The sequence below is a fragment of the Neolamprologus multifasciatus genome, chromosome 2, assembly GCF_963576455.1.
Source record: "Neolamprologus multifasciatus chromosome 2, fNeoMul1.2, whole genome shotgun sequence".
Taxonomy (NCBI): Eukaryota; Metazoa; Chordata; class Actinopteri; order Cichliformes; family Cichlidae; genus Neolamprologus; species Neolamprologus multifasciatus.
The window spans coordinates 22,522,822-22,541,336 of NC_140440.1; the positions used below are offsets into that span (position 1 = coordinate 22,522,822).

At 42.9% G+C, this 18,515-nt stretch overlaps 1 protein-coding gene across 2 annotated transcripts in view; it reads right to left on the reverse strand.

Annotated features, from left to right (window-relative positions):
- The window catches only part of LOC146524343 (serine/threonine-protein phosphatase 2A 55 kDa regulatory subunit B beta isoform), a 44,064-nt gene that overhangs the window by 9,364 nt on the left and 16,185 nt on the right, over positions 1-18,515 (reverse strand). The window contains exons 1-4 of one of the 2 annotated variants that reach the window (XM_085177184.1): positions 13,130-16,663; positions 5,630-5,727; positions 4,288-4,453; positions 2,298-2,410 (exon numbers count right to left, since the gene is read on the reverse strand). In XM_085177184.1, the coding sequence (XP_085033310.1) occupies positions 2,298-2,410; positions 4,288-4,453; positions 5,630-5,727; positions 13,130-13,199 (447 nt within the window). In that variant the 5' untranslated portion in view covers positions 13,200-16,663. Of the gene's footprint in view, positions 1-2,297; positions 2,411-4,287; positions 4,454-5,629; positions 5,728-13,129; positions 16,664-18,515 lie in introns of those variants that run through there. The other variant, XM_085177177.1, reaches the window with a different exon arrangement.

Below are 18,515 nucleotides of genomic sequence, written 5' to 3' on the forward strand. Positions count from 1 at the left end.
CTGGAGCGAACATTTAAGGGAAAATGTAAAGTAATGCAGAAAAATATGCAAGAATAGAAAAATCTGCTTGAGGTTTTTGAGGGTAGTAATTACTAGGCTGTATCTGTGTCTTTGCTTGTGTCGGTGTGTGTGATTGTCCAGATATTTTAGTGAGGACCATTTGGGCAGTTTTGTGTGTGGGTGTGTGTATGTGTGTGAGGCACAATCGGATGACTCCGGGGATTTATTTGACATTTACTCCGCAAATCTTAATGACACAGAAGCTCAAGGGCTGCTTGATGAGTTGGTTCAATCAGACCGCAAATATCTCTCTGCTACACAGCTACCCAGCAATCACGCCTCCTTCTCTTTCTCCAAGTCACTCCTGCTTTCTTGTTTGTGTGTGTGTGTCATGGAGAAAGAGAAAATGGAGAGAAATCGAAGGAGGTGGAAAAAAAAAGACATGGCCCGAGGGCATCGGCAGGCCCTGCTGAGGAATGATAACTGAACTCTGCAGAATTAAGACAAGCTTGCACAGACACACACACACACACGCAGACACACAAGAACCCACAGTTGCACATTGCTGCTCGGGCTTCAAAGAAGCCCAGTACCAGTCTGCATGCAGCCCCCCGTTGGCCAGATAAAACCCAGACAAAGAGAAGAGAGGGGAGGGAGCGAGGAGAACAAATCGGCTGCTTCTTCCCTTTTTCTCTCGTCCGTTGCTGGCACTGACAGAGACATGGCAGCCCAGCAGGCTGCTGTATCTCCATGGATGTCACTTTATTTCCATGTCTTTCACTGGCTGTCCAGAGAGACACAGAACATATTAACCCATAACCCCCGAACACTGACAGTTGTGCCGTTCAGCTTGCCCCTTGCAGATTCGCTGTGATCTGATAGTTTGTCTTTGTAACACAATATATTTATACATTTCTGCTTTAAAAATAATACTTCAAAGTAAATCAGTAGGTTATAATGTTTTATATATGTCGTTATGAGATACTGAATGATAAACTTTAAATCATTGTATGAATTCTAGAATGAATATTAGTGAATTCCTCCCTCTCCTCCTCTGCTTTCTCCCCCTGCTGAGATTTCACAGCCTCTAAACAGGATTGCCACAGTCCCGGCCTGTACTCCAGGTTGCTATGATCCCCTGGCCAGCCAGACAAAGAGGGACAGACACGCTGAACACAGCACTAATCTGCAATGGCAGACACACACAGACACAGTCCTGTGTGTCTGTGTGTGCCCTCTTTTGTGTGAAAATTAAATAGGTAGCGGAGTGATAAAAACGAGAGAGAGAGAGGGGATGATCCCTTCACGGTGTTCATCTCAGCGCACATATTGATCGCTCATTCTCAATTTCTTCTGCCAGAAGTTCAAAAGAGTCCAAAGATAGCAGGTTGCTTTGTTGGTGTCAGACTCTCATTTATCGGGACTGAAACTGATCACAAATGAAAAAACAACTGTGACACACACAGGCGTGCAGCATATGTCACTAAGAAGTTTATGCTGGATTAAAGGCTATCATAGCATAAAAGGCTGAATGCTAAATTTTGACTTAATCAGCTTATCTGAACTCTTCTTGCTTGGATTCCATGTGCAGGTCTTTCCAGAAACGCTGGTTCATTCAAAATACGTGAGCCTGGGTTACAAGCAGCTGTTGTGGGATCTGTAAAACAGGAATCTACCAAAAGGTTAAATGAAAGATGCTACTGCTAGGTGATGCTTGTGATGCTTTTAATTTTGTTTTTAAACTGAGCACCACAAATATTCTTAAATATTTCTGATATCCATGCATAAATAAATAGTTCTCCATCCATCTACCCTCTATCTGTTATCTGGGTCATGGGGGCGCTGGAGCCTATCTCAGCTTCCACAGAGCACAAATATTCTTCATTTTTATTATTTATGGATATAGTGGCAGTAAGTTGTCATGTTTTACTTTTTTCCTATAGTAGTTTTTTCAGTCTTAAGCCACCCAGACCACTGATGCATGGCTTCAAATATTTCATTTTTGTCAGATTTATCGCAGTCTCGTTCGGTCATCCAGCCTCCGCTCAAATAGAAAATCTGTGGTTTTTAGTGACAGAAAATAAAATCTCTGCTATCACTGACTCTAATTTTCACGTCCATAAATTGCAGTCCATTTCATTGTGGACTAATTCAAAGTAGTGCCATCGATGCAATGTTTTCATTCCATTCAAATGTTGTGCACTGTCTAATAAAGTGAGTGTAATCTAGTCGCAGCCTATTTTCACCACAGTGTATGTGACATCATGGGTGTTGTGACACTCGACAGTTTCACATACCCGTAGAGTGGTGATGGTGGATGGGTCTCGGATCCGTCCGTCCTCATCCTTCAGGTTGTAGCCTTCAGGGCGCTTATCCCTCTCACTGATCTTCCACAGCTTCACTGTCTTGTCTGAGGTGGACATGTCACACAGGCGCACAGACATACACAAAATACAGTTAGATCACGGCTCAGCAGAGTGAATCTCAGATACAAGATGGATGCAGGGGGCTGGGGATACAATCTGGCAAGTAGCTGGGCAGAAGCCAGCAAGGATGATGAATGGCGACTCCTGTGTAGATTCTGATGTCACCGATATCAATCTACAAGTTGACTTAATTTCCCTGCTGCTGTTTATACCCCCGCCCCTCCCCTCCCACACCCTGGAAAAGCCATCTGGGTTGCTTTTCCATTTTTGCATCATATAAACATCGGTTACATCTCATCTTCTCGGTCTACTGAAGTGGATGGCAGCCGCAGTCAGGTTGTCTGCTTTTTTTTTTTCCTCTCCCCTCTTTTAATTTCCACTGCGATGCCGGTGTCAGAGCAGCGAGGCCATCGCCACAGGACTCTCCACCATCTGCTCCAGCCACCGCAAGCACGTCTGTAGCAGCCATGCGTGAAGCCCACAATCTGCAAGACGTCTCTCAGCTGATGTATGTACTTGTCTGCTGTGGCTCTCGTACATGTACGGCGTGTGTGGTGGCACATGCCTTAATATGTGGCCCTGCTGTGACAGCCATGCATGAAGCCCTTAATCTGAAACTCTTCTGCAGGTGACACTTGCTCACCCAAGCAAAACAAGCAACACTGTGTTCTCCCAAAAAGTCAAAAAGACACGGTCAAGTGATATTCATCACACCTCCTTTTACATCAACTGCAAATCTGAGCATTCTGCAAAGTGACGAATGAATCATTTTGCACAGTACCTGACTAATAACACTAGCTCACATGTAAACATACTCCAGTGTAGGGCTGGGCGATATGGCCTAAAATCCCTATTGTGGTATAATTTGAAGCACGTGCGGTAACGATATATATCGCGATATATTATTTTATACTGTATAAGGTATTTTCCACAATATAAGGCACACTTAAAATCCTTTAATTTTCTCAAAAATCGAGAGTGTGCCTTATGTATGAATTCTGGTTGTGCTTACAGACCTCGAACCGATTTTGGCGTGCAGAAATCTGTTAAAAAATGTTTTAGTACAACTTTGGTAAGCCGCACTGCTTGATGGATTGTCAGAGCATTACGGCTGCTGTAGTGAAGAGCTTCGCGGAGTAATCTGGGTCCAAAACTCCGTCTGCTTCAGGTACCAAAGTCAAAGGAACACTGAGAGTTAAAAACGGTCTAAATTCTTTCATCTTTAATAAAATCATCAGCGATGCTGCTTTACCAGGTGTAACAATTAAGTTTAACATCCATGCATCCATGAAAACAGAATTTATTAAATTTAACGGAGTTAGAAGTTAACAGGAAGTTAGCCCGCTAGTTTCCACCTAAACATGACATACCATGTTCTGACTGAGAGATTTTTGAAACTAATTCAAACGTACAGCTCTGCTACCACTTCCAACATAAATGAAGACAGAAAACTAAACAGCAGTGGTGTTTGCAGGGTTACTAAAGTTGGACTACCTGGTATATAATGTTGTGCTACGTGATTGCTAGCGACACAGCTATGTTAGCATAACATTAGCACAGTGAAGCTGGAGGATGAACGCCAACGTTTTTCCATTCGATAAAAGTTACCGTGAGGGATTCTGGTGGTAGGGACAAATGCAATCGCTGCGATGCTTTCAACCAAAACAGGCGCTGCTTGATGACGTCATCAACATGCGCCATCGCGATAGAGCGGTAGTCAAAATCTCTATCGTTGGCCAAATTTATATTGTTTCTATCGCATATCGTTTATATCGCCCACCCCTACTCCAGTGATAGATTATTGGTTCTTTTTACCATTCTGATAGTTGTGCTGCTCTTACAGCACCTTAGGTGTACTGACCGTTGGTGGAAAGCAGAAAATATGCTGCATTCTGCTGAGGAAGCCATTTGATCTTGTTGATCTTCTCCTCAATCTCCAAACTCTTCAGGTAGTCAAACTCTGGCTCATGGCTCTGGAATGTGCTGTAAACATTGTACTCCCCACGACGCTGGGGCTGACTCTTACTCTGCAGAGGAAGAAAAAAAAAGAAAGTGAAGCACAGGTAGACGTTGGTGTTTTTTGGTGAAAGTTTCAATAGATTCCCGTGATTAAAAGACAGGTGTAAATGATTCAATATTAGATCTAGCATTTTGGAAAAGATGTAATTTATCTTTAATTTATCTTAAATTCCCCCTTAGGAAGCTTACTACTAATAATAATAATGCATTTTATTTAAAAGCACCTTTCAAGACACCCAAGGACACTTGACAATAGAATAAAACACATAGTAGAACAATGATAAAACGTAATAAAACACTTTAGTCAAGCTTTGCATTTGGGGATCTCCTCTCCTAATTCTGGTTTGACACAATTACATCAAGCCCCTACCTCCACGGATGAAAAGTAAAAGTTACATGGAAATGATATCCCGTTCTGAGGCTGCGAGATAAGGGTTTTGGGGGGGTCACCATCTTGTTTGGAAAAATGAGATATGACCAGGAGGGGCAGGTCATTCACTGGCTAACAACTTGTGACTGAAACAACCACAGTTGTTAGCAAATGAGCTAACGGGTAATACCACAGATAAAATAATTTACAAAAAAGACTTAATTTTTTATTCCGTATGACCCATAATATGAACCATAAACGCAGCAGGTAAGTGTTTAGCATTTCCTATATGTAGGAAAATGGGAAAATATAGGATCAGAAGTCTTTTATGCAACCACAGCCATTGGCATTTGGTGGCCCTCAGACAGTATACAGGATAGGTTTAAGGAACTTCCACGAAGACTTCATTTCCCGACCTGGAAGCTATACTTTTTTTTAGTAATATTAAAATGTTAATAATAATAGGAAAAATTAATGAGCGATGTCATGGTGGCCACATCCCTTTTTTTTTATACAGTCTATGATATATTTACACAGATTCTGGAATATTATATGTTGAGTAACAGAACAGACTCAATTTTCAAATTGGGGCTTTCAACAGTACTTTTGTGCCACATTGTTACATGTCTTCATAATGTTGGTCCAACAAAAGCTTTTTGTTTTTTAGCATATTTACAGCTGTCCTTTTCAAATACATCCTCTTGCTTGCTAGTTATCTAAAAAACAAACAATCCAATGTTAATGCTTTAAGGCTGTCAAATCCTTTTCAGCTGAAGGACAGCATAATTATCACTGCATTGTTGGCATTTCCTACCTCCTGCTCCCTTTGGAAGACAACCACTCTGCCTCCTTTATCCCCAGTGGCCAACAGCTCCCCCGATGAGTTAAACTCCACCGTTGAGATAATGTCAGCTGCAACACAGGAAGCAGAGAGGACGGGGAGAAAATGTCAGTGTGAACAAACCTGTCAAGTATCTGACAGGAAAAAAAGGAAACACTTTTCAATGGGATCTTCTAGAAAACACTTCAGGAGAAAAGGGAGGGGAATCTCATGACAGTCCCACAGAGGACTCCTCGGTGCAGACAGCCCAGTTTGGAAGAAATATAGGTTAGGAGAAACCACTGGATGAGTCACTGCATGATAATTGAGACTCTTGTCTGATTGAAGTGGGCCAATCTGTGTCATTTAATTGCACTTCTGCTTATTAGAGGACTCTGCCACCGCAATCTTGCTCATCACAAAACACATTCAAAAAGCTTTAATGTGTTTTAGCAACATCAGTTATCAGTTGCCTGTATTTTACATTTTGAAGCATCTCTGCATAGCTACAGGTTCACCAGAAAGTAAATATCAGACACCCGCCCTTAAGGTAGGTTTTCCTCTCCTCAAAGATATACAACTGCCTGAATTTAGGAAAGGCTAATGGTGACTGTAATTATTATACAGCCCAGGGATAAACTGTCATATCATAAAGGCTGTTTCACACACACACATACACACACGCAAACCACAGCAGAGGCTAGCCCGCTGTTAAACAGTGACAATAATATTAGACAGAGAGAGAAAGAGAGAGAGCGCTTGTTGTTTTGTACCCCCCACGCCCTCTGTGGACCTGCTGCTGGTGGAGCTCTGAACAGGAGAGGGGAATGTTGCTATGGAGACCGTTTCCATCTCTAGCGGCAGTCAGAGAGAGAGAGAGAGAGAGAGAGTGTATGTGTGTGTCAATAGCTCTCTGACTTAGTTGCTGATGCTAGCTGTAATTCAGCAGACAGCGAGAGAGAGAGAGAGAAAGAGAAAGAGTGCTGCAATAGAGGGAAAACCTGCTACTGCATCTGGGGGAACGAGTTCAGTTCAATGCAGCACACAAGTTCAGACAATAGAGTCCCCGTAGACGGACTCATCGCTTCACAAAAACCTGCCGTGCATGGTGGAAATGACCATGCATCCTGTCTGTATGTATACTGTGAATCTGGCTCTGTCCTCCTCCAGTTTTAATTTAAATGTTAGAGAAAGTCACATTCACAGATGAGGCCAGAGGGATTCTTACGAGCACGTGTTGATAATGACATGATGTGGGAGGGCAAAACTAATTATATTTGAATGAAGAAATAATAACCTTTCACAGAGAAGACAAAGTCTGACCTAATTGCAGCCTGGGAGAACCCTTCAATGCACCATGCTGATGTTGCATGTACTGTAGCAACACATGCTAAAGGTGCTCTGTAAATGCATTTGTACACCTCATACATGAGGTCTCTCTCTCTCTCTCTCTTTCACACACACACACACACACACACACAATAATGTCTTCCAGTACCACCAGGCCAAAGTCACTCATGTGAATCGAATGGAATCGGCTTAGCATTCAGCATTCTTTAATCAAAGCTGGTTTCGCCCTTTTTTGCCCTTCTCCTCTCTTTTTCTGCCCCCCCCCCCCCCCCCCACTGCCTCTCTTCTTTTCCCTTCCCTTCCCTCATCATCATCATCCACACATTAAGTCACTGAGGGGAAACAGTAATTGATGGATGCTATTTAACAAGTTTACACTCGAATACATCCTTCAATCATCTCTTTGAATGATCAACCAGGCAGAGCCAGTGGAGCTGAAACACACGCTAACGTGATGGAATGCTCCCTTAAATGAGTTTTTTTTTCCTTTCATGCAAATGATTTCAGACCAGACATGACACGCGGCTTCGTAATTGTGTTTGTGAATGGCAAACATCTTCTTCAAATTAAACTTTATGACAATAGAAAAATAAATTCACAGCACTGTCACAGGTGGGCAGGGTCTCTTGAATGATTTCTGCTGTTGTCAGATAGGATTTTTATTACATGACCAAGATGGACTTGAATTAAAGGGAAGCCAGACACTGGACTGATCAAATGCTTACTTGGAAGGACACACACACACTTTCTCCCTCTCTCTCTCTCTCTCACACACACACACACACACACACACACACACACACAGCTTCATCAGCAGACCATAACCAGATGAAGCCTATAAATCCTGTGGCCAGCCAGGTCTGACAAAGACAGGTCAGCGCTTCCTGATGCATCAGAGGGATGCTTGAGATAACACACATCCATCACCAGTAATAACTCAGACGAGCCTGCTGGCCTGCTGCTCAGATGTCTACATGGAAGACTGAATTAAAACAGGCATGGCACAGTTCTTATCTGCTTCTATCCAACAATCTGACCCCCAATAACCCCTTCACTGTGCAATATAGAATTGGCAATCAGACCAGCTGGATGGAAACATAGATATGCATCGATTCTGGAATGAAAACCCCGTACAAAGAGCCAGAGACACAGGAAAACCAGGAAGGGAGGGACAATATTGAGTTTATTTATAGAGGCCTGTGCATAGCACACCACCCAAAAGAGAGAGGTGCCACTAAATGCAATCACAGAGAAAGGAAAAGTCTGGAGAGAGAAGTCGGTTTCTCAAAATAGCTCAATAAAAGCTTGTACAGCAAGATTCACTGGCACAGACACCGACAGAGGCCAAAAATAAGAGCGCCCTGCCTAACCTCTAGACAACGCATAATCCTGTCAGGAGCTAAGGCAACAAGAAAGCAAATTGAGGTTGATCTCGTGGCACTGCGGAGTTGTGTAAGACACAAAGATTTGAAAAAGGTGTGCCTGAATAGAAAGCAAGTTGCATAAGGGGTGTGCAGTATTTCCAGGTAGAAGGAGGGACGTGAGCAACCTGGTGCTGTGCAAAAGCTTTGTTAGAGTTAGAGGTAGAGGGGAAAGGATTACAGCACTTGTGCTGAGCTGCCTGCGTCAAAGGATCAAGCCGGAGGATAATTCAAGTCTGTTCTCACACTCCCTTTCACCTGCCAGTCTTGTTCCTTCAATGACAATTAACAAATGTATCTTTAGTGCCATTCTTCCTAGGGAATGAATAAACACATGCTAGTATTACATGCTCTGGAAATGGAGACCATTCATGTGCTGAACAAGCAGCTGATAATAACTTCAATTCACACCACCAACAATAGAGATCAATCACATTTTTGAATAAACCCCACTACCTACTGGTCCGGTACCCCGTCAGATGATTAAGGGTTTATTTAACTCTATTACCTTCACATAAAGCAACAGAGCACAATGCAGGTCTCCTCATCAGAAGAGAATGACTCTTTGTAAGATCTGGAGTGAACAAGCCAATTAACCTGGTTTCTCCAGGATCAGCCCCATGAGACTGAGACAGGGTGTGTGTATTTTGTGTTCCTTTTTCTTGCATGTGTGTGTGTGTGGATTCTTTTGTGCATGTATCTTTTGCGTGTGTGCATGTGTGATTTTTTTTTTGTATCCCCACGCTCCAGGGAGTTGAGGGTGAAATGGGCAAGACGTGATACTGCTTCTCTTCTCACACTTCATTAACACATCGCCGTGGTACACATCTGACTATAGACACAACACGGGGCAAAAATGGAGCAGAGGAAGAGGAGATAGATGAACCAGCATTCATCCCCTGCAGGCCATAAGCTGAATACCAAGAAGAGTGATTTCAAATTCTTGTTATTTGGTATTCTTTTAGAAATTGAAAATACAGAGCAGGGGGGATGGTAGGAAAGCGAGGATGCGCAGTATTATAATCCCCCACCAAAAACAAAAGCTGACACTCACGCTCGATCTGTCTGCCTGCGATGCTTTGGTGTTTTCCTGTTTTCAAGGCTGAATCAAAGATTAGATGGCTGCTGTACAGACTAAAACCTCACATTTATTAGTGACCTTATCACCAGCACATGTAGCATTCTGAGTGGTGCTGCTTCCTCGACAGGACACGGGAATTAGCTATCAAAACTTACAAATATATCCCATTATAAAATCCCAGAAAGGTCAAGAACTGCTTAGCCTCAAGGCTAGCTGCACCCCGAATGACTCACACACAGTACGTCTATCCCAGCGCTAACCCATCTACTGACCAGGAAGCCATATCACAGTAGAAAAATAGGACATTTTTGTCATCGTCCTACAGTAGCAACACCACGGGTATTCTTTAATAAATTCTCATTAAATTTTCATGGTGCTTCAGACTTAATAAGAAGCTAATCAGGGGATGAAAGCAGCTGCTGAATAAGGAGTGCGACTCGCCCCAACTTCACAGCTTGCCATTAAGCCTCCGCTACCCCCCGCACCATCTCCATACATGCACATGCATGCATTCACAGTCTTTCTTGCACTATGTGGCGAGGCGGGGCGGGGCGAGGCGTTTTGAGTGCTTCATAGTAAATAATGGATGGGACCTGAGGGTATGGTGGGCTAAGTCTTTTTATGCCGGGGTCCTAAAGTGTGGCCCCAGGCCGTTTGCCTTGGCACAGCCGACCGAGCTCTGGCTCTGTTCTCAGCAGCAGCGGCGGCAGCAATAAAGGCTGTGAGCCCTCTGTAGTGGGACTGCATCAGTATTCAGTGGGGCTAGAGAGGTCACATCACACACAAGCTTGTATCAGACAGATGTATAACAGCAAAGCAAAGAGCAAGAGGTAGAATGTGAAGAAGAGGGGGGCAGGGGAGAGAAAGAGGAAGGGATTACATGTCCGACCAGTTGTTCTTTAAGTCATTGTTCCACTGGCAAAATTGTAAAGGACCAGAAATCAATACTAAAGCAGGCGTTATGTTAGGTCCTGCCTCACAGCCAGAAAGCTATTTGCATTTTTAAACCCAATGTGGTGCTATTTCATCCATTATCACAACATCCAAGGAGGAGGTGGCTGAAAATGAACTGTTGTAGGAGCACCACAGTCCACTGACTCAACACGCGTATACACAGCCACAGTGAGAAATCATCCATTCTGTCACCATTAGCAACGTGTCATCTGCAGGCGGTTGCCAAATGCAAATCAGAGTGTAATACAATTTTCTCCCCTCTAGATAATAACGATGACTCTGGAAACTTCACTTTAAGATTGAGGAGACTTTGAAATTTCATGCCTGACTACGAATGACTACAGCGTGTTCAACAGAGTCAGTGTAACCACCCACAGACCCACCGAGCACTGAGGGGTGGGATTGGTGCAAGACAAAGGTCAGCGTGAGTGACATCATTAAAGTGTCCTGCTTTTGTGGACAAGGATTGCCTGAGGGGAAACCCAACCAACTCACTGCTGCTCATCAGAACCATTGTGTGTGTGTGTGTGTGTGTGAGTGAGTGAGTGAGAGAGAGAGAAAGTGTGTGTCTGTGTGTGTGTGTGGTCTGCACATACTGGGTCTGATAAAAAATGTGCAGTTTGGGGAATTTATAGAGATGGGCAGCAGACACCAGCCCGTAAGGCTGCAGACTGACTTTATAGCACTTAAGGGTGACAAGGATTTAGAGGTTGAAAGGAGACACACACACACACACAGTAATTCATGATATATGAAGTGTGATGATCAGTCATAAATTACAGCAATAAAACATAACAAAAGCAGACATCTGAAAAGCACAGATGGGCTTCAGACTGGATGGTCCTTTGCTTTGGGGGGACATATTTGACAGTCCTCGTGCTGAATGAATGAGATGGTAGATGGAAGAGTGGGAGAGACAGAGAAGGAGCGACAGGGAGATGAAGATTCCCTGCCGTTTTTAAATCTCAGCGCACACATCAAACAAAGATATTCATCGCACCCTCTCGCTGCGAACCGGTGGCAGTGAGTTTAGTTGTGAAAGAGAATCATCTAAGCCCTAGGCAAATAATGGTGCTCTCCATTTGAATGAAGAAAAGGAAGGAAAAGGGACGAGGGGAAACGGCACAAAAGCGTGCAAGAATGAGAACGTACGTTTGTCTTTTGAGCTCTGACTTTGTCTCCTCCATTCTCCTCCAGCCTGCAATGGCATCTGTAACCTGAGCCCCACAGAAGCTCTGTGGCGGCTCTGACCCACCCTGAAGCCACTCATAACCTCCAACAACATCCATCCTATTCAACTGTGTAGAGTGTGTCCATAAATATCTTATCCCATGTGGAGCATAATATTTGAAATTACATTCCTCTTTCCACTGATTTTGTTCCTCACCCAATCTTATGGTAAGTGGGTGGCAAAATGTGTCTGGTGTGAAAAAAAACTAAAGGATTTCCCAGCTCTGCAGTAACTATTTATACAATTGGCAACCCTTTCACTGAAACACTGCATCAAACTGAACAATAAAAACCACTCAACAGAACAGGACAATTAAGCTGAAGATGGGAGATGCCCACTTATTAAGGAATTGAAAATTGAGCTTAATCTGTGGTTAAAAATATAAAGTTATTCATATGTTGCCCTTGGCATTTACAACAAATACAGTACAGAAGGGCATTTAGCCTCTATGAAGTTTGATTGTACTGCAATAATTTTAAAAACAAAAATCCATCAGACCTCAATGTTTTTGTAATCTCAATGCTATCAGTGCAGCAGATAATGTCTATGAGCAATCTGCATAATTGCATAATGAGATCAACCACCATTTTCACCTATAAATCAGTGTTTTATGTTCATTAGCGATCCAAGGAGCTCATAGAGAAAAGCTGGAGCTAATTGGCAGAACATAAGGGAAGTATTAAACATCACTTTTAACAGGTTGGAACTCAAAAGGCTGATGTGTGTGGTCAATGAGGAGAAACACATGCATGGAACAGAACAACATTTGTAGCTGCAGGGTGGGGAAAAAAGGTTGCATACAGTGAAAACGTGTGTCTGTGGATGCATGTGTGCTAGAGAGAGAGAGATGGAGCCATATTTTATTGTGTTGTCTCCTTGAATTAGGGCACCTTGCCTGCTCCTTTTTTTTTTTTCAACAAGTGCACACAGAAGGAAAAAAAATACATTTTTTTCACTACTTCACACATTCTCTTTAAACTCAGAAACTAGGGAATAAAACATCCTGTACTGGTGCCTCTACAAGGAAGAATCCAAACAGATTAAAAAAACCTGATTACCCTGATCAAGATGCTTATTATAGCGCTAACCGGTGATGGGAAACCACCCCATCCTGCCCAGTTATTACATTCTCACTGCATCTTTCCCACAAATGACCAGAATGTTCCCGTAATAACCCCAGCTTATTCTGTGACTAAGGTGATTAAACGAGCTTTAAGTGATCCCACCTTTATGCACTTAATAGTCCCCGCACAGCATCATTATATAGCCTAACATGAGGATATTTATTTTTATCATCTATTTATGCCATCTTATGTATAACCTGCTGTCATTTACAGGCTACTTAATAATTCGATTGACCAATTTCTTGCTGTGATATTAGCATCCCTTTAGCTACAGCCGCAGGTTATTTACTGTCAAACACCTTTAAACTGTGTTTCTTTTCAACATCAAAATACCTTCGGTTGCATAGTTGTGGTCGCGAAGGAAGCTGTTGTTGATTTTCCGGGTGTCACTCTCCTCCTCCATTGAAAAATCGGCTGATTCGAAATCCTGAAAGCGGCAGACCTGCTCCCATCCTGCCCGGTACCGTCAGCAGGCGGGTTGTGGGACCAGCGGGGGGCCTGTCATGGCTCCAGATCTCCGGTGTAATCAACACAATCGCGATCAAATACCTGTAATGACGACGGTGCACGGGGCAGGTCCTGTCCACACCTCGGGTGGCATCCAACAGACCGACCGTCCGCAACGCAGTGACAGTGTCGACTCCAACAGTGGATTTAATAGCCTAATTATTGCAGCGCGTCATAGGTGCGTCTGCCTCAGGGAACTCTTCAAACGCGTATCTCCCAAAAATGTCAGCACGGAAAACCTGCAGCTTAGAGCTGATGATGATTTCAATAAACGTCTTCTTGTAGGTTGAACCTGAAGTAGTAGCAGCAGCAGCACGGGCGCACTCCGTAAATCTGTTCTGGAGGATTGGAGTTTAGGCAGGCGAGATTTTCCCCTCCCAGTGCCAGCGGGGCGGGCGGGATTATGCGTCAACAAGCTTGCTCCGATCACCTCCGCATTTCCATGTCATAGCCTACAGCGATGCATCTTCACTTTTTCTGGCTCCAGATTCTGCATGGTCTCCTCGCTCTTTCTCATTCATTCATTCATTGATCGAAACGGCCCGGCGCCTGCGATCCCTGCAGCTCAGCTGACTCACTGTGCCGGATAGCGCAGAGCTTCACTGTAGCTGCCCACTCTGCTGCGCTTCAGCAGGGGCCCCTCCCTGCTGCTTGACGGCTGGCTCTTTAAAAACCTACAAGCAGCAAACGTGACGCTCAGTTGAACCACCAGGACTAGTAAAGACTTCAAAATCTGTTCACAGATTTTTGAACCACCAAGGTTTGTGTGTGTGTGGGTATAAAGTCACTGGTAGCAGGTTGCTCTTAAACTACCATTCCTCCATTCTGCTTCAGAGGCATCTATGCACTGCAGTGGCTTGTGTTACTTTTCTTCTAATTAGGACCCTAAAAACAGCTATTCAAGCCACAACACTGAGGTTTGGATGGATGTGTTATGAGGTGCATGGCATGGCACATTTCTGTCCAAACACATGACAGAGGTTTCAGAAATTAAAGGCAGAGAGGGGTCACAAAGCAGAAAGACCGAGACAGAGAGAAGGAAAGGTGAAATTAAACTAGAGAACAGAGGTGACTAGAAAGAATAAGAAAAAATAACCAGAGGCTGATTAATTAGATTAGTAAGGTCACCATCTGCGGCTCTTTCTGGAAAGATCTGATTTCACTGCTGAGTTTAATGACGACGTACAAAACGAGGCTTCTTCTGGTCAAATCATAATCTTTAATGAGTGTGTGTGTGTGTGTGTGTGTGCGCAGCATCAGAGTGCAATGCATCTCAGCTCTATCTACTCACTTTACGCTAAATCTCTTTGGTACCACAAAGGGACTGGGTATCTCCCCTGCACGAGCCTCAGCGCACATAGCATCAGCAGAGATTGTGGAGCCCCCTCTACTAAATGCATTAGCTCTCTAATCCACAGGACCATTTGCACATCCAATCCTCTTCTCCTCTACTAATGGGGATCTGGCTGTGAGGGAGGCATGCTGCACATAGCAAAAAAACAGGGGCCTACTACACATGCTGTTTTACACCCCATCAACCTCCAAACTCCATCTCCATCAGAATACATTACGGGGCATTATCCATGCAGGGGGATAATGAAGGCTGCTGGAGCATCCGCGAGGACTTGTGGTTCACGTTTCCATATTTACAGTCCTCCGCACCTTTAATGAAATCAGCAGAGAAATGCTGCCATCCTTGACCCTCTTAGATTTAACTGAGTGGTCAATAGCATTTCCCACCTCTATCAATATTTAAACAGGATATACAGGGACAAAAGAAACACAAAGCCCTCCTCTTCAACAAAGACTTTGGCTAAGTCACAGCTGAGCAGGCCGAATAAACTGAAATGGAATTGGCGAGACAAAAGGGTTTTATAGATTGAAGCCACATGGATGAGAGGTTCAGTTTTGTCAGATTTTGTTGGGAGTTGAGGGGGGAAATTATGAGGCAGAAACATGGTTAAAGCACAGATATTTGACTGTATAATGAAGGAATAAGTGGAGACTGCTGCTTGGAGCCAGAGCCAGAGCCTGAGATCAATGCTACAACAGCCATACAATATGCTCTCTCCCTGCCTTTGTCCCATTCGCTGTGCATACAAGTCCTTACCTGCATTCCATTCCCCTCCAACACTTCATAATGTGACTAAGAAAGTGATTACAGGTTGATACACTCATATTCTCAAAGCCTTCACTCAAAAGGCCCCAAGTTTCTTCACCCCACGGCTCATTTGATGCTGTCCTCCTCCTCTGAACACCAAGCTACTTGTTCTCCTCTGCTACCTCAGCTCTCTCGCTCATTACACCCCATCTCCCACTCCACTGGGTAAGACACTAGTGACTGAGCGTCTACAGCCCAGCTGCTGCGTGTCAGACTTGTAGGAAATGCTCTGGGGGGCGGCCAGAATTGGAGAGCGTGTCCTCAATTCTCCTGGATCGTGTGGACAAAGTGGGTTAAATTAGACTCCAGCAGCACCCAACATAGGGACACAATCACGTGGCAATGATATTTTAGTCATGGCCAATTGCTTTCCTTGATGTGTTGTAATTGCTTGACCCGGGGATTCCGGTGAACGGCTACAGGAGGCAAAGACGCCGTCTGCATACCAAAAAAACGCATGCATACGCTTTTACATATAGATACTTGAGAACACCGCAGCTGTTCGGCACAGTTCCCTATACTTCTACACCTTCATTGCAATTACCTCATATCTCAGAACTTCAGTCAATAGTGCATTGATCAGTGGATAATGTCAGGTTTAAATAGGCGAAGATATTGACTATTGTCATCAGTTAATCCAATAAATAGGAGGTTGTGGTAAATAAATCCCAAAGCATATACAGAACACAAGGTAACCATAGTTTGGGCTGAAAATGCAATAGTTTATATTACACCAGTTATCTTGATTGTAAATTTTTCATGTCAAATCTTAGACACAATGCTACTAGAATACCTTTATTTGTTATTGTACGGCTATACAACAAAATCTAGATCATCTCTCTGAGCGATTTGTTAAGTCCTTGATCCATCTGCATGTGTCACCACCGATAGCTAGATTTAGCAGTTTGGTCATGATTATATCAAACGCAGAGCTGAGGTCTACAAACAACAATCCTGCATATGTCCCCAGGTGTTGAAGGTGAGTCAGTGCAGCATGGAGACTACGTTTATAAGAACCTCTGTTGACCTGTTGGTCCAGTGTGGCTGGAAGTGAAGTAATCTAGTGATGCTTTTTAGCATGTTCACTATTTTATTTCAATGTACTGACATGCTATTGTTCTTCAACTACCAGTATACACGAGTGTGATGGTATGCCACACATGGAAAGCTCCACACCTCACCACCAGTTGATTCACTTTAGTTTAATTTACAGTCACTACTTTAAAATATTCTACTTATTCTCAATATTGTTTCTTTATTAAATGTATCTATTTTTCCATCACACCTTCCAATGTTTATATGGCATTCACACATATTAACCTTGCAAGGTCAAAGTTCTGTTTTATGTTATATTAATACATCTTTCTTTGTTTGAGTTACCTGGGAGTTGGCTTCTCCTCCTGTCTGGCAAAAGGTGTGGCAAAGGGCTAGTAGACCTGAAGTACCACTGACAGCCTAATTGGATTGCACCACATGCTTCATGGCCTGGGGGGGGGTTTCATGTTTGTTTAATTGTTTTGTATTAGTTGGTTATATGGCAGCCATCTTGTTTTCCCCCGTGTGTGTCATTTGGTTTAGCTTAACCAGTATTTAAGTTCCCCGTGTGTCATTTCAGCAAGTCAGTTTATCTTATGTTTGTTTGAGGGTTTGTTAATTATTATCTTGAGTTTAGTCTATTGAGTTGACCTCTTTTATTGGTCTGTCTGTTTAAGTTTTGGCTTTGTTAAATATATTTTCCTCTTTTGGGGTCAATAAAACCCCCTTTTTGAATTAAAACACCTGTGACCTTTATGCTTTACTGCTTGGTCCCTAACAACGAGACTGGAATGTTTTGCAGGGTTTGTGATTCATAAATCAAATTGCCTATAAACATGACATTTTCAATTGATGGTGCAAGAGGAAGAGGTAACTAAAGTTATTACAATTATTCCAGAGGGGAAAAACAACATCTGTGCCACATTTCATGGAACATCATTGAGTAGCTGTTGAGGCATTTCAACAGAGAACCTCATGGTTTCACAGAGGGAAATGTCAAGAGATGATCAGTCATAGGGACACGCCATTTGGAAACATAAATGAAGACGCAAAAAATTGTGCCCCGGGCCATCGAGCTGGTTTATCATATATTTCATCAGATGTCAAAACTCTGATGTGCTGGCAGAATAAGACTAAAAGTCAGCTTCTTTTTCCACACAAGTAATTTCTATCATTCATTTTATGTTCATGTTCATCACAGCTTCACTGAAACATGCCCATGTCAGAAGGCAGAACACAAATGTTATAGTCTTACCTGTTCATTTAACTGGATGCAGTTCAGTGCAACATGACCGGGGCACTCATTCAAATATGAGGAAACATGTTCACGTGACATTTGATTAATGATGAACGGAGCATTAAGATTGAGCTGCTGAGCAATAATAATATCTATAAAAGATTTCACAGCATGACATGTTCAAAATTTCTTGACAGTTTATTTGACACTTGGAACAAGTGGTGGACTGACCGACTGAGGCTGCCTAACACTGCTCATGCTGCCGCAGCTTCCAATCCAATATTGCCATAATTGCTAATTGATTTACAACACTACCCACAATGCTTTAATACATTCAGATATTTTAAATGAATAGCTGCCGTCCCTTGAACAGCACAACAAAATCGGTGATGGAAAGCAAATCTAAACTGCCTGAAGTCATACAATCATGCAAATTGAAAACTATGGATTATTTTACTCAGGAAAGCTGTGGTCTGAGAAACACGTTACAGAATTAAGATTTAACCCTAGGCAATGTTTGACCTACTTTGTTTCAAGATTTATTGTAGAATTATGAAGCAGGTATTCTCACAAAACAGCTGTTCCTAAAAACTGCCATCATTTGACCAGGATGCTTTAACTGAACATAAGAAAGGACTGTATTATTATATTATAATAGTCCAGAGGTTTGAAAGCACAAAATGCAAAATAAAACAAAATACATTAAAAACACTAAAAAAGGCCATTTTCTTCCTCTTTAAGGTAGAAAGGTAAAGCTGTAATTCAAAATATATACAGTA